The sequence below is a fragment of the Genypterus blacodes genome, unplaced genomic scaffold (genome assembly GCF_046128005.1).
Source record: "Genypterus blacodes isolate CSIRO-AG114 ecotype Tasmania unplaced genomic scaffold, CSIRO-AGI_Gbla_v1 ptg000003l_1, whole genome shotgun sequence".
In the NCBI taxonomy this organism is placed as follows: Eukaryota; Metazoa; Chordata; class Actinopteri; order Ophidiiformes; family Ophidiidae; genus Genypterus; species Genypterus blacodes.
Window position 1 is genome coordinate 8024815 of NW_027466817.1, and position 25830 is coordinate 8050644.

General features: G+C 44.5%; 1 protein-coding gene across 4 annotated transcripts in view; it reads left to right on the forward strand.

The window, feature by feature from the left end:
* Nucleotides 1-25830, forward strand: part of arhgef17 (Rho guanine nucleotide exchange factor (GEF) 17) — a 50206-nt gene that overhangs the window by 7448 nt on the left and 16928 nt on the right. For all 4 annotated transcript variants that reach the window (XR_012961514.1, XM_076146473.1, XM_076146482.1 and 1 more), the window contains exons 2-3: nucleotides 898-5463; nucleotides 24740-24817. Coding sequence is in view for 3 of the 4 variants with exons in the window: in XM_076146473.1 (XP_076002588.1) it covers nucleotides 898-5463; nucleotides 24740-24817 (4644 nt within the window). In the remaining variant the exon portion in view is untranslated. The remainder of the gene's footprint in view (nucleotides 1-897; nucleotides 5464-24739; nucleotides 24818-25830) is intronic.

The window sequence follows — 25830 nt, forward strand, 5'->3', positions numbered from 1 at the left end:
AAAAGTTGGGGAACCACTGTCATAGCGTAAATACAGTTTTTACAGGATGATGTCAAACAGCAATGTAGGCAACCACAGATCGCATCATAGGCTGTGGTGAAGAGAAGAGAAAAACAGAAATCAAAGAGAGGAAATCCCACCCAAAGACCAAACCCAACCCCGCAGTCACACAACCCCATCCTGGCCTGCCTGGGATATAAAATAAAATGAAAAATAAGAATCAATTATTGGGTGTTCAGGTTTTCAGTCATTGGTCTGGCATAGCCTGTAGATCTGTGAAGTAAGAAAGAAATTGTGCTTTAACATTTCCCATACATGATGTGTGTATACAGTATATACATACATTAAACAACTTTTACATCATCATTTGCCATTCCGTCACTGCCACACCAGACATCACATCCAATATGTATGAATGTACAGTGGGTTAGATTACATAGATGATTCATATGTTAACCAGCTTCTGATGGATAATTAACAAGACGGATAATTATTATTGATGATGTAGTATAGTTGTACATCGTATTCTAGCAAACTCGGATGCTTTGTATTAAATGTCCAGATATGAATTTAATATAAGGTCACCGGTCAGGAACAATTCCAGCAAAATGCACAGATTTAATAAGTGAGAAACAAAGATGTAATACAATGAACACCTTGCACATTCAATAAGACAGCTTGCTGTGTCAGTTGAAATGTACCATACACACGTACACACTGAACCCCTAAGGCTTCAGGTTCGTGGGCCAGACTGGACTGATTTGTGGTTCAGTCTGTATCTTTGAGAAGCGATGTTGTATTGGCTGTATACCCACAATATACAAGAAATGTTTCAGTAATCCGTCTGTCTGTCAGAATCTGATATGTTACTGAGTGTGTTTTCCATCCTTTTTGCAGGGCAGTGACAAGGCCACAGAGGGTCCAGTGTGTGGACAGAAGTTTAGCTCCAGCACCGACTCGGTGTCAGGCTCCGACTCTGAGAAGAAAAGAACGAAAGGGATCTGCATTGCAGCGGACGGCAGCAGTAACTTTGACTTTTCTCCTCTTTCTGAGCCCACAAAGACTTTGACAACTGATGAAGAGGAGGTTGACTTCACTACTAGAGGCGCTCCAGCACCCTGTAAGGCCCACAGAGGTCATTTGCCCGCCCAGCACACTGACTTCATTCCCCATCACCTTGACAAATGGCCCAGTGTCACCAAAATTAGACAAATATTTGATGAGAGACTAAATAAAACCATACAGCTGCACAAGACGAATACTGACACTTTGAAAGCAGCCAACAGAGGCCATCAAGACCAACTCAGCTTCAAGGAGATCTTCATCTCTGATCGAAATGACAAACTCTCTCCTTGTATCTCTGTCAACAAGGCCATCAGCCTGTGTTTTGCTGAAAAGCACATAGATATGAGCCAAAGCACAGTAAGCAGCGCTGCCAACCAGAGAAGAAGGCCAACTAGTCACACAATGGACTTAACCTCCAATGTTGATGGTCAGCCGTGCTCAAACGAGGAGGGGACAGACATGAATGCAGCCAGTCGTCATGGTAACCACAATGTGCATTTTCAAAGCAGTAGCAGTAGATGTAACCCATCTCCACGCAGTCCTCAGAGCTCCAGCACTGAGGCACAGGGTGCCCATAACAAAAGCAGGACCATAGCCGTGACATCTGACATCCATCCCCCTGCTAGTTCTTCACAGTGTCATTCAGTAAACTCAGATGCCTCCTTCTGCTCCTCCTCTCCCCAGCATTTGACAGTGTGGGAGAGACAGGGGGTCGAGCTGCCCACGGATAGTTTACATTCCTCGCATAGCTCCTCTAGAGCGCTTCCCCCCTCCTTTGCGCCAACTCCAGATAAAGCCATTGCCTCTTCTCTCAGCCCACGGTGGAGGCTGAGCTCTGGGGACGAAGAGGAAGAACGCACCAGGAGAAGGAGAGGTGTTGGAAGAGGTGGTCCTATTGCCCCCGCCACTTCTGTTTCCTGCAGGGGAGGAGAGAGGAGCAACACAGAGCATGCAAGTGGCTATTTCTCATGCAGTAAAAATGGTCGGTGGAGTTCTAAGGGTATCGGCAGGTCTTCAGGCAGTGAGGAGGATAGCCCAGGTTCTCTTGGGTCCCTAAATCGAGAGGCATTGCGTAGACGCTCACTTAGGAAGAAGAAGAAGGTCAGCGGAGTTGCCTTAGCAGTAGGCCGTGATGATGACAATGAACACGATGACGACTCAGGAGGTAGCGACAGTGACGCAGCCTTGACCATGGAGTACTTGGATAGGCATCACCTGCAAAACACAGCAGGAAAATCCTCTGAATTTTCAGCACGAGAGCCCGTTCATGATCGGACAAGACCCATGGTGCAGCGCATGTCTTCCCCTGTCACATCCCAGTCACTTCCTGGTGTAGCCAGAGTGTCAAAGGTTACCATTCCCTCATTTCATTCCAGTCCTGCCGATTCACGAGGCAGCAGTCGTTATTCCAGCACAGAGACGTTGAAGGAGGAGGACCAGCCAAGCTGTGCTGACCGTAGAAGTAACACAGCTGTGAAACCCAGCGTGGCCTCCTCGTCAATGCTGAGTAAAACATACCACGGGAACTTCACCATGTATCGCTCCCCAAGCTTTGGCCACGGGGACAACTTCTCCCATACACCTGTGAGGACATCTCCCAGTCTAATGCCTTCAGCCTCCTCTGCCACTGCACTCACCAGAGAAGGTGGACAGTCTACAGGGGCTGAGGCCAGAGCAATAAGGAGGACAGCCAGAGGTGACGGGGTTGATGATAAAGACAATAACAGAATATCCATGTCCAACCCAGATATCACCTCAGAAACGATGACCCTCTTGAGCTTCCTGAAAACGGATCTTTCAGATCTTAGGGTGAGGAAAACAAGTGGAGGGGAAAGGTCTGGACTCATGGAGGGTTCACCAGTCTGCAGGATGGGGTCACAGAAACCCGCCGGGACCCTTCTCCCCTTCGGTTGTCGTCCATCATTGAAAGACTTGACTGCAACACTTCGGCGTGCAAAATCCTTCACTTATTCAGACAAACCGTTAAAATCTCTGAGATCATACTCAGCAGCTGGCTCCACCAAGAGGAGCTTCTCTGAACAGCAGCTTGATTTAGATGCACAGAAGGATGGGGGGAGGGTGTCAGTATCTGACAGGGAAGTGGAAAGTGATGGGGGGGATTTTAGGGTTGGGAGAGGACAAAGGGCAAGGGATTATGGGTATGATGATGCTGGTGATGATGATGAGGCGGTGATGCCAATTCCACTGCAGGACAGGTATTTACAGGAAGCCAGACAGGTCATTCATGATATCTGCCAGATGAGTGCAAGGGAGGATGAAGATGACAGAGATGTTGATGTTGGAGGATCTAAGGACGACTTGGAGTATGAATGTTTCAAAGTGGAGAAAATGGGGGAGGAGGAGGGCAGGGAGAGAAAGAGCAGGAAGGACGAATCAGGAGCAGACTTGGAGGCCGAGTCCAGGAAGAGAAGAGACAGAAACAAACATGACAAAGAGAGAGAGAACAGCGACAGGGAGAGGAAGGACAGGAGGAGGTCGCAGCTAGAGAGGACAGAGAGCAGAGAGACAGAGCAAGCCGTACTGACGGGCCGCTCAGAGGAGAGCATGCTCTACGACCGAGAGTTTGTCGACCGTTATGTCGACAAACTCTCAGGACATGAGTCCAGTCTAACAGATGAGGGGATTGTGACAGAGCCAGAGACGTGCCACAGTTACCCTTCAGAGAGGTCTTTCCTGGGGTCAGCGGGGGTTAATTTGGGGTCGCTAATTGCTAGGGATGTGTTAGGGCAGCCTGTCACTGCATGGAGGCAGTCAGCTCTCCATGAGGTGGCGGCCTTCAAACTCAAAAGAGAAGAGAAAATGGAGAATGAAGTGAGGACGCTCGCATCTGTGCCTCTTCCTGCCCGTATGGCTGAGGGTAACGGCATGATCATGGACGCATGCAGCTCTGCGTGTATCAACGACAGCAGCGTCGCTGAGGATATCAATGTCAACAGTGCAGGGTCCCAGAGTTCGATGGTCACAGCACGAGGAGGAGGGCTTGAAGCTCCAGCCACCCCCTGTGCTGCGCGACGGAGGCGTAAATTCTCACCTGGTCATAACAACCCCGGCTCAGATTCCACGAATAGCAGTAATCCAGACTTGATGGCAGCAGCTGGAAATGGAGAGTCTGCAGTTTATCGTTCGCTCAGTGACCCCATGCCCCAGCGGCGCTGCTCTGTGGCACAAGAAGGAAACAGCACTTTCTTCTCTGTAGACAGCAACCTGTTAGGATCTCTGTCTGTCAAAGGAGGAGGAGGGGGCCCAGCAGAGTCCTCCTCTGTTGCCACCTTGTCAGAGTGCAAGGACAGCTTAGCCAGTGACCTCTCGGTCTCTAGTGGCAGTGTTGGCGGTAACTACAGCGACATGATTGGGGGTATTGTTGCTGAGATGGGAGCCATTGACAGGTTGATGACAGATGACTACGGAAATGGAAAAGCTCACAAGAAGAAGTCATTCAGTGACCCCAGCCGCCGCAGTGATGCCCCTTTGCTTTCCCAAAATGACCATCAGTTCAAAGGTCAGTCCAGCAGCACTGAGCCAGCCAGTGAACTGGATCAGCTTGGCCAGATCCCACCTTCCAGCAGTGAGCCCATCCTGAGTGGGCGGGAGGAATCATGGAAGCCTGCAGGTAAATCAAAGCACCCATTGCCAACAGAGGCACAATACAGTCTACATGGAACCAGCAGCTCTGTCCATGAACCTTGCTCCCAGTTAGAATGTACCCTTTGCTCTGACAATCGTGATGACGAAGACGATGATGTAATTGACCAAAATCAAGAAGAGGAGGAGGAGGCAAAGAAATTTAACTTTGACCTCAAACTAGCTGAGGCATTGTCCCTTAGAGCGGTTCGTCGCACCTCTGGAAAGCGCCCAAATAGGTTAGCCCAGGTGTCCCCTCATGATTACCCATTTGAACCCTCAGGACTTTGTTCAGAGGAGCAGGAAGACCACAGCCATCATGTTGACCTCACCACTCTGCCCTACCCCCACCAATCCAAACTCAAAAGCAGACCGAACCACATCTGCCATGCCAGCGAACCAGCCACCTTCCTACCACTTCCTCCACCCCTCCACCCTCCACCCTCCACCACGGTGCAGCCCCTGAAGGGAAGAGGCCTAGCTGTTTGTCCCGCCATAGAACCTTCAACACTCGCTAAGCCCTCAGGAGATGAGACCCCCTCTCTGGAAGACGTGACTGAGAAGTATATTCTGGATCTGAGCATTCCTGAGAGAGAACTAGAGGGCCCGAGGCCACTGCCAGGGGCTTCTGAAGGTGTCGGGTCATCGAAGGGGCCCTTTGAGACCTGCACCAGTGGAAATACAGAAGCCGCACCACAGAAGATTACAGAGGATGTGTCCTCCATGCCTGCACCACAAAGGACCAAGCCCCAAGTGGTGAGTCCACAAACACTTGGTATTATTTTGTGTGTGTGTGTGTGTGTGTGTGTGTGTGTAATTGTTTAGCTTTTGGTCTTTGCGTTATTTTGTGCTGTATGTTTCTTCAGAGACAAATGTGACTATATACATAGAAATCTTGACAGAAATCATGGATCAACACTGACTGACTACAGACTGTTGCACCATCAGCACTGATAGTGTTAGTGTGTTCGTGTTTGGGCCTGCTGGTTGTGTCGATTCACACTTGCACACACTCACAGACACAATCAGAGCAATAGCTGACAAAAACCCTGATTAGAGGCACATTTGGGCCCCTGTGAGCGTGGAGCCTCGTGTGTAAACTGGTCGTGATTGTTGTGTTTCAGTGTTGTGTCGCAGATGCTGTGGAGACATTGGGTGCGTTTAATAGCTGGACTTGTCAACCTGTTCTAACCTGTCGTGTCGTGAGCAGCGACCAATGAGAGCAGAGACCCAGGGATACTTCCCGTGCCAATTCTCATGTGATTAAAGCCTCAGTTTGAGACTAGGCAGGTCATGTCATGGTGTTGCCATGTTACCAATAATAGTCATATAGAGAGAAAACTTTCAGACATTTGAATGCAACACAGCACTTATTTTGGCATATTTGTTATGATTTAAAACTTTCATACATTATCTGCATAATCCGTTTTCAAGCAAGATCTTTAGCTCCGCCCCGCCCTGATTTTGATCAGCCACTAAAGCCATTAGTGGCTGTAGAGACAAACGTCACAGGATGTTTTACAGCCAACACACAGTCTTTAGAACTAAGGATTCTTGTTCTTTTCATTCCTTTCCTCTCTCCTCTCTTCCCCACGTTGTCACTCAGTAGGATCACTTTCATCCTCTCAGCCTAAATAATCTCCAGAATACTCGTACTCTCTTGTGCTCAATATCTCTCTTCTTTTTACTGTTGGCTAGTTGCTGGGACTTTTTCGCGTGGTGGTACAAGTTGCTAGCGTCTCCTCAGGAAGTTGCGACAATCAGTGACAAGCTTTGCACAAGAACTCAGTTTGTGGGACATCTGTAGACTCAAATCCCAAATAGCCTTGGCCAGTCTAAAGCCTGGGTCGGTATAAGGCTTAGATCAGTCTAAAGCCTGGGTCACTATAAAGCATGGGTGAGATGTGCTGCATTATGTATATCCTACATAGCAGCCAACCATTTGATTTATTGTATCATTCACGACTTCGATTGAAAAACATTGAATGGTTTAGCACTCATGTCAGTCATAAAGAGGAGTTGTGGGGAGGAGAATACAGCAGCCTAGAGTTCAGTTAATCTTTTATTCTTCTCTTGATGTTGCTCCAATCCAAAAATATTTTCGCGCACCTACACATCTTTAGCTTCCAAACTCCACTGGAATTTATTTTAAACATTGTAATTCATAAAACTGCAACTTATTATTTAACAAAATAAATAATAAAGTGGCAAATAACGTTTACAGTGGAATTATTAAAAGTCTAACTGTGTTATACTGTGTAACTTTTACTGTGCACAGCATTTCTGCTTTCAACATATTTTCTCTAAATCACCTCTCTTGTTTTTTAAACTTAACCAGCTCCCTAAAAGAAAAATCTAAAACCTGAACATTTTCTTTGCAAATAGTACACCTTTAATCCCCACATCTTTTCAGTCTTTGTGCTGCAGATCTTTTCAAATCGGGGTTGCAGCTGTCACACTGACACTCTTCGTCCATTTTCATGACCAGCTTTGACCTGTATTTTGTTTTTATTGAGGCTACTCACATAGGTAGGATGTGGCAAAAGGAAGGAGTGTGGCCATGGCTCTCCTACCTAGCAGTTGGTAATCTCCTGCTGCGATACGAATAAGTTGATAATAATAACAATTAGGGAAATCCCTCACAACTGGGCTTGTAATGCTAATCAAGCGGCCAGCTAAGCTAACTACTCCCATGATGTCGGACAGGCTGATTAGCACAAACTGTGAAGCGGCGCAGATTTAAAAAAACAAAAACAACCAGGCCGAAGAGTTGCAGGGAAACGCAATGGCGCTGCGCCCCACCTAGGGGGCACGCCCTCCACTTTGGGAACCACTGCTCTAATCACAGTTCAAGTGGGAAATATGATGACATCATGAAGGGGCATACCCACTCCCTGACAAACAACAAATTGATGGAGATGCAGGCGGGTTCACAGCAGAAGTGATCAGAGCCAGAAGTCATGAGGTGAAAGCAGCTTGATTGACTTGATTTTAATTCAGTGATTTGTGATCTAATCTGACCTTCAGTTTATCAATGGAATCAGCTATGTATTCTTTGGAAGTAGACATAAAGAACAAACACACAGGCAAGGTTTGTGTGCTGGTACTGCTGAATTTGAAAGTCAGCACAGGTTTATTAGTCTGCTGAAAGATGAGATGAAGGTAGAGGAGGACACTGCTGGTCACACGTGACACATGTTTACAGAACATACTGCGTAACTGTTTCATGAAGTGTAGGAACATTTCACATGTTATAGGTCGTTGCTCACACTGAATCCAATTTTGAAGACGACTTCCTGTGCGCGGTCAGATCCCAGGAGAGCAGAACACACACACACATGCGCACACACTTATACACACACACACACATATGCATACACAAACACGGACACATAAACACACACACACACCAAAACATTTCCAAGTGAAACCTTTGAAAAAAAATAGAGATTTGGCCTTCATGTCAATACTAACAACATCACTTTAGTACAATCAGTACTAACAAAATAACTGCAGTGAGAGAAAAGTAGGATAAATCCTGTGACACTCGTGTTGCCGTGGAAATGACCCCGGCTCCAACTGTTTTCCCACAGTGGGAAAAATGTCTATGGGAAAAATCTCTGAAAACCTTTTAAGGAAAATCTGTGGCTGCAGTCTGAACGTGTTTCTGTAAATCTCCTCCTTTCTGACTCTTCCTCATTCTCCTTCAGCTCCTCCTCCTCACCCCTCAACACATGCCCACATTCACATACACTTTGACACTCTGACCTTTGACCTCTCACTGTAGCATGTGTTTGTTTTAGGCTCACAAACAAAATGTGCTGATTTTCATGGAAACATTGACCTCACATGTATCTTGCCGATAGTGTATACTGGACCTGGTAACGGCCCAATAGTGAGTGGCATCTTACGCCATGAAATGGCTTCAACAGGAAAAAGTCTGAAACATTAGGAGAAAAAATACAATGTTTCTTACATAAGATGAATGGGGTGAAATCATCATGTTAAGTTTATTAAGTCATTTTGTATTCATTTATCAAATGGTGTCCATGGTGATAAATGAGCAAGAAAAGGTCAGAGTTGCCACAACAATATTTAATTCTGAAGTTTTCCTCTATTTTGAGTGGTGATGACATCACACACACGCACAAGCTGTAGCTTATGTTAAATATGTTTAAGTGACAATATGTCCTTGTTATTTGGACACATGATTGTCTGTCTGTCTGTCTGTCTGTCTGTCTGTGTGTGACTGCCATATACACAATGAACAAAGTGTTTGGTCTGTCCCACTGTACATAGTTCACTGCGTGGTTGGACACACACACAGCTTTAGGATTTGTCCTCTCCTCTCTTTGACCCTTCCTCTCTCCATCTGATGGCATTGCTCCGTCGGTTCGGATCGTGTTCAAGCTGTCAGTTGAGGAATTCTGGACGGAATGGGAGAAAGTGGAAAAGGCCTGAATTGCTACTGGGATCTCGGATTAAAGCGCAGGGAGAGGAGGGGGATTGGAGCGGGGAGACAGTGAAGGCCTCACAGGCAGGTGGAGTGTGTGTGTGTGTGTGTGTGTGTGTGTGTGTGTGTGTATTGTATTGTTGATGCTGTTGCCTGTGAGTGGCGTCTTCTCCAACACCACGCGCTCACAGCATGTGGATGACATCACAGCTCGTGTTGCCTTCAGTTTTGTATAAGTAAGTTGTTTATTCCTCCAGATCCAACAAGACTGTATGTGCTGCTGCATCCATTCACTCTGCTGTCCTGTTGTACCTCCTTAAAGCATTTAGGGTATACTGTTGTTTTTATTGAAGCAAACATTTGACATGACTGTGCGCAGCTATATAGTTATAGGACATTTTGGAGATCTTTTTTTACACAGAAAGAGGGGGAAAAGGAGAGAGAGAGATAGAGAAGGAAAGAAGGTTCTATTTTTATTCTTATTGTTGTTTTCGAAGACCCAGAGGTAAAATAGGCAATATGAGGTACATGTAGATTGAAATTAAAACAGCAGGAAGCCACGGCTGCTGGAGGTTGTGAGAACATGGCACAATAGCTTGGCCGCAGAGTCCAGGATGGCATCAGTGATGTTGATGCGATGATAGATACAGTTTCTACAGGATGATGTCAAATAGTAATGTAGGCAACTACAGATCGCATCATAGGCTGTGGTGAAGAAAAGAGAAGGAGAAAAACAAAGAGGAATTCCAACCCAAAGACCCGACCCAACCCCGCAGTCACACAACCCCATCCTGGCATGCCTGGGATATAAAATAAAATAAAAAATAAAATAAACTACTCAGTGGTCAGGTTTTCAGTCATTGTTCTGGCATGGCCTGTAAGTCTGCGAAGTGAGAAAGAAATGGTTGCCATCTCTGATAGAATAATTAGTGTGACCCCTCATTGTGTACTTGATTTTCTCGAGTTTAGGAAAAAACATCACATCCCTCAGCCATTGTGAAATTGAGGAAGGGGTGAGGGATTTCTAATGCCGGAGCAGGCGGCGTCTAGCAAGGAGAGAGGTAAACATTCCATTACCTTTTGTGCTGTGTTAAATTGGCATGAGTCAGATGGGGTGCCGAAGATGGCAATATGAGGAGAGGCTTGAACCTGCGTTCCCAATATGGTAGACCAGTGGTTCTCAAACTTTTTACATGGGGTACCACTTCAGAAAATATTTGGCTCTCCAAGTACCACCACTATGGCTGATGTTCAAATACAGTAGCGTAGGCCTACCCTATTTAGCTGCTATGCAAAATACACACAGGAAGCAAATTTATTCCTCATAAGAATAGTATTTATTTTGGCCTTTGTCAGTCACAGCCACATTGTACAAATTGGATTGTTCTTGGAAATTGAATTGGAAAACTAGAACTCTCTCATATGAACAACTCTCCTATATGGGGCAGTCCCTCTTAGACTCACTCACACACACACACACACACACACACACACACACACACACACACACACACACACACACACACACACACACACAGCATGTGAGAACATAAATCAAAAACACAACCAACTGTACTTCAAACACACAGAATATTGGCAACTATTTATAACTCTTATAAGCCTTACAGAACAGGAAGTCCTCCTAAGCTGCACCATCATGCTCATATCTAAACAGGTAAACCTGCATCATCAGTAGTCTTGTCCAGTTTGATGGAACAATAGCGACTATTTTTAATGCGTTCAATCAGTGTTGTCTTAACGTCATCTGCCATGGCTCCTATTCTCTTCACTGTGTCATTTGAAAGTCGCACCAAATGTAACTGTTTGGCGATCTTCTTGCCACACACTATGTGTACCATCTCTTTTGGTATACAATGGTAAACACAGGTGTTTGCAATTGTGTGCGGCTTACCTGCTTTCGCTATGGGGAGGCTGGGCACGATCAGAAGCCTCCTCTGCTTTAACCACTGGTGCACCCCGGAACTGAATTGCGCATTTGGTTCATCTTGTTTGCGTACAAAAAACTCCACTGGATTGTCTTTCAGCATTGTGTGTTTTGATGTAAGATGCCGTTTGAGATGCGATGGTTTCATGGAGTCATCCTCCTGATCCGCAGACTTCGTCCTTTTAGTTCCCCTCTGGACCCACGACTTAGGTGAATTTGGACCGCTCATACTTTTCCCCCCTATCTCTGCTTACCATCTTGCCATCACAGTAAAGTTTAGCCTGTAGTAGCCAGCTAATAGTTGACGTTTGCACGCAGCGCCACTATCGGTAAGGGGTAGTAGTGTGCCGTGTGCAAACATTTATTCGGTATCCCACCGGTGGGGCTCGGCTCCGGTGGAGGTACGCGGCTCCCACATACACCGGTACACATACACCGGTGTATGTAGATTGCGTTTGACTTTGTCCCACCAGTCTATGTCTAGATGGAGTTCAAGCTCAGCCTCCCAGATGGTCCCTGTCTTGGAATTAGATAGGTCCCAGAGGTCCAGAATGCGGCAATAGATCTCAGAGATGGTCCCTCTTAGAGGTGTTTTGAAAGTTAGCAGGTCTTCCCACATGAGTTGAGGGGGAGGTTGCTGCAGGAAAAGTGTCTGATTTGGAAGTACTTAAATAATTTGTCAGCAGGTAGTCTATTTTGAGCTGAAAGATTGGAGAAGCTGGTAAAATCTGCTGTCCAAGCACATGTCAAGGAAACATTGTATGCTTTTGTGGTGCCATGCTGAGAAGGAGGAGTCCGAGAATGAGGGAGGGAACAGGTGGTTGTTGCGGACTGGACCTAAGGTGGATGCGTTTGCGGATTTAAAGTGTTTCCTGAATTGGTACCAAATGATTAGAGCAGGGGTCTCCAACCAGTAGCTCGCCACCCGTAGCTTGCCACCCGTAGCTCGCCACCCGTTTCTGAGTAGCTCGCGAAAGGTTAGAAGAATACATACATTTGAGAACACAACGTCACTTGGTAAAGCTGTTCAAATTTCTCTCCAATCAAATTTACGGACATTCCGCCCCCTTTTGTCACAAAACGATTATAAGCCATCAGCTGTCATTCCAACAAATGACGCTGCTGTCATGTTTGGTTATGTGACATCATAACATTTGCCGATGTTAGCAGGCTAGCAAGCGCACTCCAGATTTGACGATGACCGCCCTGAAAAAAGCTCAGATAAAAGGCAAAAAAAAAAATGTACGAATGTGAATGACAAGTGTGTGCGTGTCTCATTTACGGTGCGAACGCATCTGTGGAGCGCCCCTTCACCAAAGTACACGGGACTTTCCAGCTGCTAGCAGGGCTTGATGTGTCGTTCACAAACGAACTGGCTCAAAGAGCCAGCTCTTTAAGGTGAACGATGGGAGCTGGCTCCCGTCCGAGAGCATTTTTTTTTTCTCTGCAACTTAATACAAGACAGAATGAAAGGATGGTCTTCTCCGTGCCATGAACACGGGGAAGACTGAACGTTTGAACTGATGTTGTGCTGTTTGACCAATTCACGTGAAGACAGACAAGGATCATAACATCAAGCAGGGAGGGGCGGGCGTGCAGACAGTCTACTACAGGTACAGAGCAGGACAGAGAGAAGCAGAGAGAGAGAGAAAAGTGAGTGCAGTGTGTGAAAAGATGAGTGACAGCATTTGGATGCATTTAAACAATTGTGACAACATAAATGCAGAATGCAGAATTTGCAGAATTAAGCCGTCATGTCGAGCAGGGTCCAAAAAAACCTTCACAGCCCTGAGAACTGTGCATCCAACAGTTCAGTTGGAAGAAAGAAGGCAAGCGAGGCCATCAGTCGCCAAACTGATGTTGACCTTACGTGCGGCGTCACTGAGCGGCTGGTGTGTGTGCGTGTGCGTGTGCGTGTGTGTGTGTGTGTGTGTGTGTGTGTGTTTATATTATATGTGGAGGTGAAAACAACATGGCTGCTGCCTTATAAGGAGCTGGTGTTCTCCCTCTCACTGGAACCATAATTATCTCCATGGAGAGGGTGGGACAGGAAGTGGGTTTGGGGAGGCATTTGACACACACACACGTTGTCCTTCATGTTTGGAGACATTAGGACGGACTGTTGGCTGTAGACTTTTTATTGTTGAGCTGAAAGTTGACAGCTATCCTCATGTGTTTGCACACCATAACTGTGTGTGAACGTCTGTGTGTTTGTTACTGTTGGAATGTGGTGATATCAGAGCAGCTTGAGTTTCCATTTGAGGGAACGAACACGTTGTCGCTCTGCGTCCTCCATCTTCAGCCTGTTTCTTTGTCTGTCCTCATACTTTCACCCTATTTCCACTGAAGTCAACGTTCCCGTCTGTCTGCCTGTCGCACCTCTCTCTATTTTTAACATCTCTCCTGCCAAGCTCACATCTGGATCCTATTGACAGTGAACAACCATAAAACACTGTGTGTGGGGGGGGCAAAGCATTGCAGATCTAAATATAAAAACTAGAATTATAGGATTTCACCAAACACACAGGGTCTCTCTCTCTCTCTCTCTCTCTCTCTCTCTCTCTCTCTCTCTCTCTCTCTCTCTCTCTCTCTCTCTCTCTCTCTCTCTCTCTCTCTCTCTCTCTCTCTCTCTCTCTCCCTCCTTCTCTCACACACACACAGGTCTCAGGCAGTGCAGTTAGGTGCAGAGGAGTGACGCACCAATAGGTGAGTTGGTGAGTTATGCCCTCATTTGTCTGTCTTGTGTGTCTCTTGGCATCTCATTCAGCTACATATCTGTAAAGATGTGTAAACTCTGACCATTTGCAGCATTTTGTGCGTCTCTTCTCAGCCAATCACAAGCGAGGTTGTGCCTCATGAATATTCCTAAAACAGCACCTCCACAACGCCGCCTCAGAAAAAGGGCAGTTTTTGGTATTCCCACTCATCTCCCCTCCCCTGGCCTCGCTGCTTGCAGAGCTTTCAGCCACCGGCTCCTTTCCCTCCCTCCATGTATGTACTCTGCGCTTATGTGAACCGTATGATGGAGAAACATAACTCTGATTTTAAAGTTACGCATGAAGTTTTGGGTCCATATGTCAAATTCCAAATATCAAACCTTTGCAGATGCGACTGTCGATGTAAACAGTTTTTGAAACTTCTGACTCACTAACTATGAAGGAAACTTGATCATCAGGTTTGTTCGACTGCTTTTTAAGGAATCATGGGACAGACTTCTAAGATTCTAAGCCATATGATTTGTGCAGAAAGGAATGCACAATTTTGACCCCTTCTTGACCTTTATTGGGACAGCCCCCAGGTTTACTGGGGCGACCTCACAAAGCATGACCCCTGACCTACAAGAGAGATCTGTTTTCTTTGCTATTCGTTTTTATTGAAGCAAACATTTTACACGACATTGTGCATACAATTATAGGATATTTTGGAGATAATTTTTTATACAGAAAGAGGGGGAAAAGGAGAGAGAGAGACAAAGAAGGAAGGTTGTTGTTATTACTGTTGTTGTTAAACTTTATACGTAGACCCTTAGGTAGAATACAAGTAGATTGAAATTGCGATGATCCCACAGGGTAAATACAGTTTTTACAGGATGACGTCAAACAGCAACCTAGGCTAGTACAAATCGCATCATAGGCTGTAGTAAAGAGAAGGAGAGAAGAGAGAAACAAAAAAAACAATGAGAAAGGGAGGACATCCCACCCAGAGACCCAACCTTACCCTGCAGTCGAACAACCATACAACCCCGTCCTGGCCCGCCTGGGATGTACAATAAAATGAAAAAATAAAAAGGGACTGTTCAGTGTTCTTGTAATCAGTCACTGGTCTGGCATAGCCTGTAGATCTGTGAAGTAGGAGAGAAATGGTTGCCATCTCTGATAGAACTTATCAGTGTGGCCCCTCATAGTGTACTTGATTTTCTCGAGTTTAAGAAAATACACTGTATCCTTCAGCCATTGCAAAATAGAGGGAGGGGTAGGGGATTTCCAATGCAGGAGCAGGCGGCGTCTAGCAAGCAAAGAGGTGAATATGACAATTTCCTTTTTTGAAGTGTTAAATTGGCGTGAGTCAGATGGTGGTGCCGAAGATGGCAATATGAGGGGAGCTTGCATTCCCATTATGGTGGACAATGTGTTGAAGTAACCGGACCAGTAGTCATGGAGCCTGGGGCAGAGAAAAAACATGTGGCTTAGGTTACAGTGAGGCTTCGAACATCTATTACATTTGTCCTCTATGTCTGTGTACATTTTCGGCCAGTCTGGATTTAGAAAAATGGACCCTGTGTACGACCTTGAACTGAATGAGAGCAAGACGAGCACAGGAGGAGACAATATGTAGAGTGCGTATGACTTTATCCCACCAGTCTATGTCTAGGTAGAGTTCAAGCTCAGTCTCCCAGACAGCCACTGTTTTTTGAATTAGATAGGTCCCCGCCGTCCAGAATGCGGCAATAAATCTCAGAGATGGTCCCACTTAGTGGTGTCGTGAACGTTAGCAGGTCTTCCCACATGAGTTGAGGGGGAGGGGAAGGGAAGTTTTGGAAATTGCTGCAGGCAAAGTGTCTGATTTGGAAGTACTTAAATAATTGGTTAGGAGTTAGTTTATATTGAGTTGACAGATTGGGGAAGCTGTTACAACTGCCGTCGGAGTAAAGGTCGAGGAAACATTGTATGCCTTTGTGGTGCCATGCTGAGAAGGAAGAGTCCGAGAATGAGGGAGGGAACAGGTGGTTGTTGCGGACTGGACCTAAGGTGGATGCGTTTGTGGATTTAAAGTGTTTCCTGAATTGGTACCAAATGATTAGAGCAGGGGTCTCCAACAGGTCGCTCGCGAGCAACCAGTAGCTCGCCACCCTTAGCTCGCCACCTGCCACAAATTAGGGCAGTCGCAGAGGAGGGGAAGGAGCACGATTGGGCTTCCAGCCTGCACCAGGTTAGCTCAGGGGAATTCACCCAGTAGGGTAATTTGTTGATATGGAATGCCCAGAAATAGGATTGGAGGATTGGTAGGGCGAGACCCCCACTGAACTTACGTCTTTGTAATAGTGGTTTGCGGATCCTTGGGGGCTTCGCACCCCAAATGAAGACGCTGATCATTTTGTCTAAAGAGTCAGATAAATGTTTTGGTAGGAATAGAATTGAAATAGAGATTGAAACAGGTAAAGAAATCTAGGCAGAACATTCATTTTGATCACGTTTAATTATTAAATTAAGGAGAGTGGTAAACTGTTCTATCTAAGAAAATGCGTTTTCAGGGTTGTAGTGAGCGCGGTGTAGTTGAGATGTACGAGAATGTAAGAGTCACATTGATGGCGAGATACTTAAACCCCGAGCTACTGAGATTAAAAGGGAAGTCTGTTTGGCGGAGCTGCAATTTAAACTATTAATGAGATAGCATTCGCTCTTTGAAATATTGATTTTGTAGCCAGAAAAACTGCTGAATGTATCAAGGATGGACAGGACAGCTGGAAGACTAGTTATGGGGTCAGTTAAGTAGAGCAACAAGTCATCCGCATATAGCGATAGTCGGTGTTCGACACCATTACGGATAACGCCTTTAAAGAGAGTGGAAGACTGCAATGGTTCGATGGCCAGGGCAAAGAGGAGTGGTGATAGGGCGGGTCCCCTGTTGTAGTGTGAAGTATTCTGAACGAATATCATCTGGGGCTGTTTAATTTTGCCTTTGGCTAGAGTTAACCAGCTAGAACCTATTCTTACCTCATTTCCTGTCAGCTCATCCTTGCGCCTTTACTGGTCGCAGAAGTGTGTGTGTGTGTTAACAATTTTGTAATTTGATTTATCAGGTTTTTATTTGCAGGGGCAAAGCTCACAGCATTGTAGCCAATCACACATCACATATATCCCTATGCTAATCATTAACTATTAAGAGTACACAGACTATTATTAAAACTAGTAGCAGACATTCCACCACTAAATTAACTACCTGTTCTGATCTGATTCAAGCTGTTATTTAATTATCAATAACCTTTTATCAAGTTTCCAAATCTGATCTTAATTATACAGATTAGTGTTACCGATCACTACATTCCAAACACACACACATACACATTAAAATGAACTAATCTTGTTCTAACCTGTTTCTAGTATAAATTGTGAGCTGAGGTCTAAAAAATAATAACTACATTTTAAAGAGAGAGCGAAAAAGATCAGAAAAAATCTGCTAAGTCCCCAGCAATTTGGTACACACACACAAGAAGGAATAACCGAGAAGTGAAGCTTATGAAAGAATTAATTCATGAGATGCAGCACTTTGTGAAGAATCTAACTTTGGCAGCCAATCAGATCAGAACAGTAAAGTTGCTCAAACTTCAGTCCAGCTTGGTCCAAACATTCTACATGGAAACAGTGACAACTTGAAGGAGATCAAAAAAGAGAGATCGTAAAAGATAATTTTATGGGGACACAAATGGGCGTGGCCTTTATCACAAAACGGTGTGATCCCAATATGAGCTGCAATAATCTCAGCATCTTGAAGAAAAAGTGCAGACCTGTTTTTAATGTTAGACAAACAAAATAAACAAATCCTGAAACATGAGGCTAAAAGTGAGTTTATTTTTTCTGATCAGAGGGAAGATGACACTGGAATGTTAACACGCTCCAGACATCATGCTTTACATGTTTGTAACACATTCCGGGTGTAAAGGTTAAAGGCTATGTTCATAAACAGCTGAGTTCAATTTGTGATGTCACAGTGAGTCAACATGCTGGGATGTGTGGAGGTGGAGGTCTAAAGGTCAAACTCCGGGCCTCTCGCGCAATAACCCCAGTAAAAGTCATCTTTGATTTTATGCATAGTTGACATGCAAAGTAACAGGGTAATCAGATTACATTACATTTTTAACAGGTAACGAATATATTTTTAATGTAATCCTCCAAACCATGCCCCCTGTCTCTCTATCTCCTTCTCTCTCTTATTGCCTGGTGGTCGCACATGTCTTAGCAGTGGCTTACTGCTGTCGGCTATTTTTTACTGACTATTATTTCTGGTGTCCATCATGAAGGTTTGGTTTTTCTTTGGTTTCTCTCTCTCTCTCTCTCTCTGTCTGTCTGTCTGTCTGTCTGTCTGTCTGTCTGTCTGTCTGTCTGTCTGTCTGTCTGTCTGTCTGTCTGTGTGCTCTATTATTAGCAACATCCATCATGAAGCTTTGGTTTCCCTCTCTCTCTCTGTCTGTGTGCTCTATTAATAGTAACAAATTATCTAGGCCTGGGAATGTTTTGTCCTTGGAAAAGCAAACTTTGTTTGCTGTCTTTCTCTGTCTTTCCATCTCTCTCTGTCTGTCTCTTCCATGTTTCTCTCTGTCTTTCTGTCTCTCTCTCTCTGTCCTTCTCTCTCTGTCTTTTTGTCTCTCTCTTTGTCACTGTCTTCTGAGGAGGAGAGGATACAGGGAGGGAAAGAAAAGAGGAGGAGTTGTTTGGGGCTAAATGTCATGGGAGAGGAAGGGTTGAGGACGTCAGACTATGATGTTGCTGAGTTTCTGTTTTCACATCTTCCTGCTTTCAGTTTGATTTTATTTTTTCATGTGTTTCAAACACACACACAGGATCCAGAACGCTCTTTGTGAAAGTACACGAGGGACAGAGGTTCAATGGTGATGCCAATGTTTTCCTTCTCAACTAAACACCTAGGATGGAAACCTCCTGTAACCACATCTGAGCTGATAAGTTAGGACTCTAATACATGTTTGGATAGTTTTACTTTAGTTTCTATTGATAAATCAAGGCTGACTGAACTATCTTTACTGAGAATGTTCCAGATTACCAGGCATTATTGGAGATGCAAGCTTTCTGGTCCATTTAGGTGTTTCTCTGACGACCGATGTTACATAGTAGCAGCAGCAGCAGAGAGCTGTATTTCAGTCTGTCTTTTCCTGCAACCTCAAACTGGAATGACTTCATCACACTGTGTGTGTTTACCTGTGTGTATCTTAGTGTGCATGTGTGTGAGTCCTTGTGTCTTGGCAGGATTCATTGTGTATTGACTAATTTTAATACATTTTGTCAAGAGGAGGATCTGGATTATCAACATTATATTTAGTCCACAGACCATTCAGCCTACTTTTCCTGTGTTAACACCAGGTTACCACTAGATGGTAGCAGAGAGTAAAAAACTACAAGAGCCTGCAAACCAAAACACTCATTACCTCTGGATCAGCAGTATCTGGATCTGGATCGCATCTGGGTCAATAGGACCTGGATCAGCAGGATGTGGAATAGCAGAATCTGGATCAATCTGATGAGGTACAGCAGGATCTGGATCTGGGTCAGTAGGACCTGGATCAGCAGGATGTGGAATAGCACAATCTGGAGCAACTGGATGAGGAACAGCAGGATCTGAATCAGCAGGATCTTGATTAGTGAGATCTAGATCTGGTGGTCGGGAGTGGTCTTCAGATAGGAACTCTAACTACATATAAGCAACTAGCACCATCATTTAGCTGAAATGGAGCTGATTCAGCAAAGGACAAACAGTTTGAATAGATCTTCAGCAGCTACAGAGCTCCATCCAGAATAGACCACACAGTATTGATAATTGATCTTCTAAACTTATAATGAGAGAGATGTCATGTCACTATGGGAGGTTGTCAAGGTCAAGAGATCAGATTATAAAGGTCAAATGTAGACAACGTTGCAAGTTTTGGTTGCTATGGCGATTTGGATTGAAACATTTGTGCTCCTTCCTGGGTTTTGAGGGGTTTCAGGCTGTGATGGGTCTGGAATGCCAAGAAGAGGAAGAAAAAATATAAAAGAGAGCCAGAGAGGGAAAGAGAGAGACAGTGAGAGGTAGAAAGGAAGGGAGAGGGAGAGAGAAAGGGAGGGGAAGAGAGAAAGAGATAGACAGGGAGAGAGAGAGGAAGAGAGACAGGGAGAGGTAGGCAAGCAGACAAACTAGCAGACAGGGTGTCGCGCAGCCTGACAGATAGACAAACAGACAGAACAGAGAGACAGGTTGATGGTATTTCCTGAGCTTGTTGTGTTCAGACTGTCTTTGCGCCTGATGTTATCTTTGAAACCCTTTGCATTGTGGTAGAGGGCTGTGGACAGGAAGTGGATGTGTGATTAGAGGCTTTGATAGGACAGGAAGTGCTGGATTGATATGGAGAACATATTTTGAGGTTTCTCTCAGTCATTGATCAACCATTGATTATGAGAAGCAATACTTTTTTAAAAATATAATATAATATTAATAATATATTAATTATTGGACTGACTGTGTGTGTGTGTGTATTCCACTTTAAAAATGTGGGTCAGTCTGCTGTGAGGTGGTTGATCCTCCAGGGAGAAACTTTCATTCCAGACTACACACGCGCACACACACACACACACACACACTTTTGCTTTCACTACTTATTAAGTGCAGTGGTCCAGCACTAAACAGGACATGCGGATGATGCAGGCAGGCTGATGTTGCTATGGAAATAGCGTGCTATGCTGTGGATGAGGATGTTTTCTGGTGTAGCTGAATGGAAACAGCTACACTTGAAAACATCTGTAAGAATAATTAAAGTTATTGATCTAGTTAAAGTGTCAAAGGTCAAACAGAATCAGTAGTGAGGAATATAATGTTTAAATGGATGAAGAGAGAATAAAGATTGATCGATATGTCAGTAAAGATTTACTTTACTTACTGTGTGTGTGTGTGTGTGTGTGTGTGTGTGTGTGTGAAATGCAACAAGCATTAAAGGCCAATCTCCGGGTTTGTCCTTTAGATATCCTTTAGTGACCTTTGATGAGAGAGAGGGAGAGAGAGAGAGACAGTTAGTCAGTCAGTCAGTTAGTCAGTTTTACTTTGTGTTTCACAGCATGAAGCTGATACATCAGTAGTCAGTTAGTCAGCAGGATTTAATCATTGATGATGCTATGATCTGGGGCCTCTGGGTTCTCCTGAGCACTTGTTGGAGTTGTTGTCATAGCAACACATCTGTAAGCTCTGACCTGCTGTGGAGCTTATACAATGTACAAAACAGGATCAGGTCACACTTCAGCAACATGGCTGCTGTGTTTCTCAGACAACCACAAAGTGACATCACTACAATAATAATAACGCTTCTGATTCCTAAGTGATTGATCACCAAGCCCCTGTTGTGTATAGCACGCTTCGTTGTAGGAGTGTTGAAGGTACAGCTGTGGAGGAGAAGGAATCACTGATAACGTGTCTGTGAAAGTTTCTCTTCTCAGAGAAATGTGGGTTGTGGGAGATGCATTCCATAGCCTCTAAACCTGCAGAGACTACTGGAGCGCTGCTGAAACGCTGCTGTGATCTGTCACAAAACATAAACTCTCCTGAATCTGAAAGAGATCTGCATCTCCATCCAGATCCTCAGACACACACACACGCACACACAGACACACACAGACACACACAGACACACATCCAGACGGAAGTGATGCTACAAGAGGAAATAGAACATTATACTGTTTTATCTGATAATACTCAGAAAATGCGGAGGCAACATTCTTACCCATAATTCATTTTCAATTGAGGTTGGTTTTTTTTATCTCTACTTCGCACAAATTCTACTACACAAAGATTTAGTGGTTGTTGTTTTCTAAATGAGGCATGTGGAGCTTTAAGCCAGTCTGTGTTTTTCATCTGTGACCCAGTGGAACCACCTAGAGGAGCGGGTGAATTCCAGGGTAAAGTAGTCGGGTTAGAACAGTAGTTCATTAGTGAGCTCGCTCACGCTCTCTGGTGGACAGCTGATTAAGAGCACCATGGCTTCTATAAACGACTAGAAGGTTTTGAGGAACAGCTTGTTTACTTGGAAGCTCAGTGCAGCTAAATGGAACGTTTAATGTCATAAATTCTCTTCAACCCAGGAAAAAGAAAAAATGGGTGAATTTATTTTGCAAAAATGATGTTTGGCCAGTGAGGTGAAAACAATGCCTGTGTATGTTGTCATGGTTACCAGTGAGCATCAATGCTGCTCTGCTCAATGAGGACAGAGATGTAACAGATGTAATAGAGACGGAGGATGGAGTAATGGAGTATTAGAGGGACGGGGGTTGATGGCTGAAGAATGGATGGATTAAAATCTGCGCTCCAGCTCTATGCTTCTGGCATCAATGGTTTGATTGGTCTAGTCTGGCTGAGTGGTGTGAGCTGTATCAACACACCCAGGGGGAGGGCTATGACACACACACACAGATCTTGCTTACATCATCCTTGAAGTAAAAACAGATTAGAGAGCCGTGCATGCTCAAGTGTGTCATCCGTATGCACATAAGTGTGTTCTCTATCTCACACACACACTGAATTGATCTTCCTCCTGACTCGAGCTTCTAATGGATTGAATAATTTTGAGGTCTGTCACAAAGAAGAGAAAAAAAGAAAAAATAAGGGGGGGAGAGAGAGAGGAGTGTGTTCCCTGCTGAGCCTCAGGTGTTTTTCTGCTTTCAAGCTGGACATGAAAGTGAATGCGTGAGTACACAGATAAAACACACTGTGTGTGTGTGTGTTTGTGTGTGTGTGGGTGTGTGTGTGTGTGTGCATACGATCCGTATGCTGCAGATGGTTCGAAGCTTAGCCCAGTTCAGCATCGCCTTGGAGGAAATGAGAGAGAATCGAGAGAATGCAGGTGATGAAGGAAAAGGAGGAGAGAGGGGAGGTGGAGGACAAGAAGGGACGGACAGAGACACTGATCAGCTCAGAAACAACAACTGGAATCCCAGCGGTTATTTGAATGGGAATGGATTTTGTGCTGGAAGCCCCCAGTCAAATGGAGAGGTAGCCGTGTGTGTGTGTGTGTGTGTGTGTGTGTGTGTGTGTGTGTGTGTGTGTGTGTGTGTGTGTGTGTGTGTGTGTGTGTGTGTGTGTGTGTGTGTGTGTGTGTGTGTGTGTGTGTGTGTGTGTGTGTGTGTGTGTGTGTGTGTGTGTGTGTGTGTGTGTGTGATTTCTCTCTGTCTTGAATTATTTTGTTTGTAATCCCTTTGTCTAATTTTTCTTTAACTTTTGTGTAAGTATCTGTCCCTATCTGTCTCTCTATATTTGTCTGTCTCTCTCACGGTCTGTCTATAGGTCTCTCTCTTTGTGGGTCTGTTTGAATGATGGATGAAAATACTTGAATAAAAAATACTATTGATACTACTTAATACTAAAAAAATACTAAATAATACTCAAAACAACTATTGATGATGACGACATCATCGACGGTCAGTGTGTGTATGGTGTGAAGGTGAAAGGGAGATTGATTGATTAGCGCAGAGTAAGTAAGCAGACAATTAAAACATACACTGGTGGCTGCATTCTTTACATGATCAATATTTGTTTGTAAGTGGTTACAATCTGTCTTAAAGCTGAGGGCTTCAGCTTCAGGTGCAGGCATGCACCTGTATGATGACAGAGAATAAGGTAATGTACCAGAGGGCCAGCAGTCAAGGACAGATACTCGCTCTGAACACAGAAATCAAGGGTAGGTAACAAGGACGCTCGAGAGCCAGCTGACACTCTGGAGATAGAGTGGACAGAAGACCGTTGCATGTCCACCGACAGATCCTGGTCAAATTGTTCTACATCTGTGATTCTTACTTGTAGCGGTTCTGTTTTATGCAATTACACACAGATGCTACTAGTTGATGCTAGTATGGCAGCTCTTAATGCGGTGATCAATCAGTACTGAACCTTACAAACAGGCATCATGTGACCCACTGACCATCTGTCTGCAGTCACTCATCCCTCACCTGGACTCACCTCACAACTTCTGCTGTGAGACTTGATTGCTGCATGAAGGTTCTGATGACTTCACACTTAGTTTTGTTGTGTGAGAGTAGCCTGACCTATTTCCGTTCGGTTTGTCAAGCAGGGTCACCAAGATAACTGCACTAGGAAAATCCAACAAACATTCCTAGCATAATTTTACTATGTGCGGATGTATGTGTATGTTAAAAAGATGACAGCTCAGGCTAGGTCTGTCTCTTTCTCTCTCTCTGTGTCTCTCTCTAAGACACGCACGCACACAGGCACACGCACACACACACTGATAGAGCTCAGCTTTAACACCGCAGGATGTCCCACATTAATTTCTCCTGGTGGTAACTTGTTTTTTTAGCAGCTGGTAACACAAAGCAGAAATAAATGAAATGAATAAAGAAATATATGCTTAAGATTTAAATGTTATGTTTGGAGTTTGATGTATGTTCAATTTGTTTTATGTTTGATATAATTTAATGTGAAGTTTAAGATAATTAAAGTTGTTTTTACCGTGTGTGTGTGTGTGTGTGTGTGTGTGTGTGTGTGTATGCATGCATGCAGAATTAAGTGTATATAGACATATTTTAACACCTTTTGTCAGTAGGAGGATCAAAGTTATTACTTTATCATTATTTTAAGTCCATAGACAAACATTCAGACTGCTTATCTTGTGCTAACACCTGTAGATGGTAGCAGAGACTGAGGACCAAAACACTCAATACCACTGGATCTGGGTCCATAGGATCTGGATCAGTAGGATCTGGCTCAGTAGCATCAGAATCAACAGGATGTGGACCTAGCAGAGTTACAAATGTGCAACTAGCATCGTCATCTAGCTGAGATAGAGCTGATTCAGTAAAGGACAAACAGTTTCAATGGATCATCTGGGTTACAGTGAATCACTGACAATCTTTTCCTGTATTTTGAAGGACATGAGGAAGCATGTGATGATGACCCTCCTGGATACAGAGCAGTCGTATGTGGAGTCATTGCGAAGTCTCATCCAGGTAACACACACACACTGTGTCGTGAAATGCAGACATCGAGTCTGAAATCTGTGAATTGGTCTCACAAATTGCTGAGGAGATGAACATGTTACATAATCCACTCATGTCATTCATCCTGTCAGGCTAATCTGCTAACTGCTAACCCAACACATCTCACTGTGGTCAGCATTACACACACACACACACACACACACACACACACACACACACACACACACACACACACACACACACACACACACACACACACACACACACACACACACACACAACAGGTTATACAACAGTACTGTGTGTGAGAGAGACTTGCTTTGCTTCTCCTAATGCATGTGTGTGGCCACAAAGTGACTAATCCAGTGCTGTGTTCCCATGGTGACAGTAAAAGAGTGTTACCATAGTAACTGCAGTCAATATGGAAGGTGGGTTAACTCGGGCAGATCTGCAGCAGTGCAGCTGCAGATCCGCCACATCAATGGACCTATCGGCATGATCGTATAGAGCATGGGTGTCAAACTCATTTCAGTCATGGGGCCACATTCAGCCCAATTTAAACTCGAGTGGGCCGGATTAGTAAAATCTTAGCATTATAACCTATACACAACTCCAAGTTTTCCCTTTGTTTTAGTGCAAAGAGGTACAAGTACATAGTGAAAATGTTTACATTTAACTGTTGCACACTTGTGAAATGAGGCCACTCACAAGTGTGTAGTTTTGAAAGTTTGCTAACGAATACAGGATCTGTAAGACATTAACACACGAAGGCAATTCACACCGCACCTCAGCTCACCGTCCAGGGAGCAACAGTAGGCACAGTAGTATTGCCGGACAGGGTCTTTTTATATACAAAGCTAAACACTATTAATTATACTGTAACTGTAAATATGCGATTTCAACATCAAAACAAACAATAAAACCAAAAATGTATGGGGGTGTCTTCTCTCCACAAAACTATCCTTTTACAAAACAAATTATGGAGAACCTGAAATTTCTTAAGAAAAACAAGTGCAATTTCA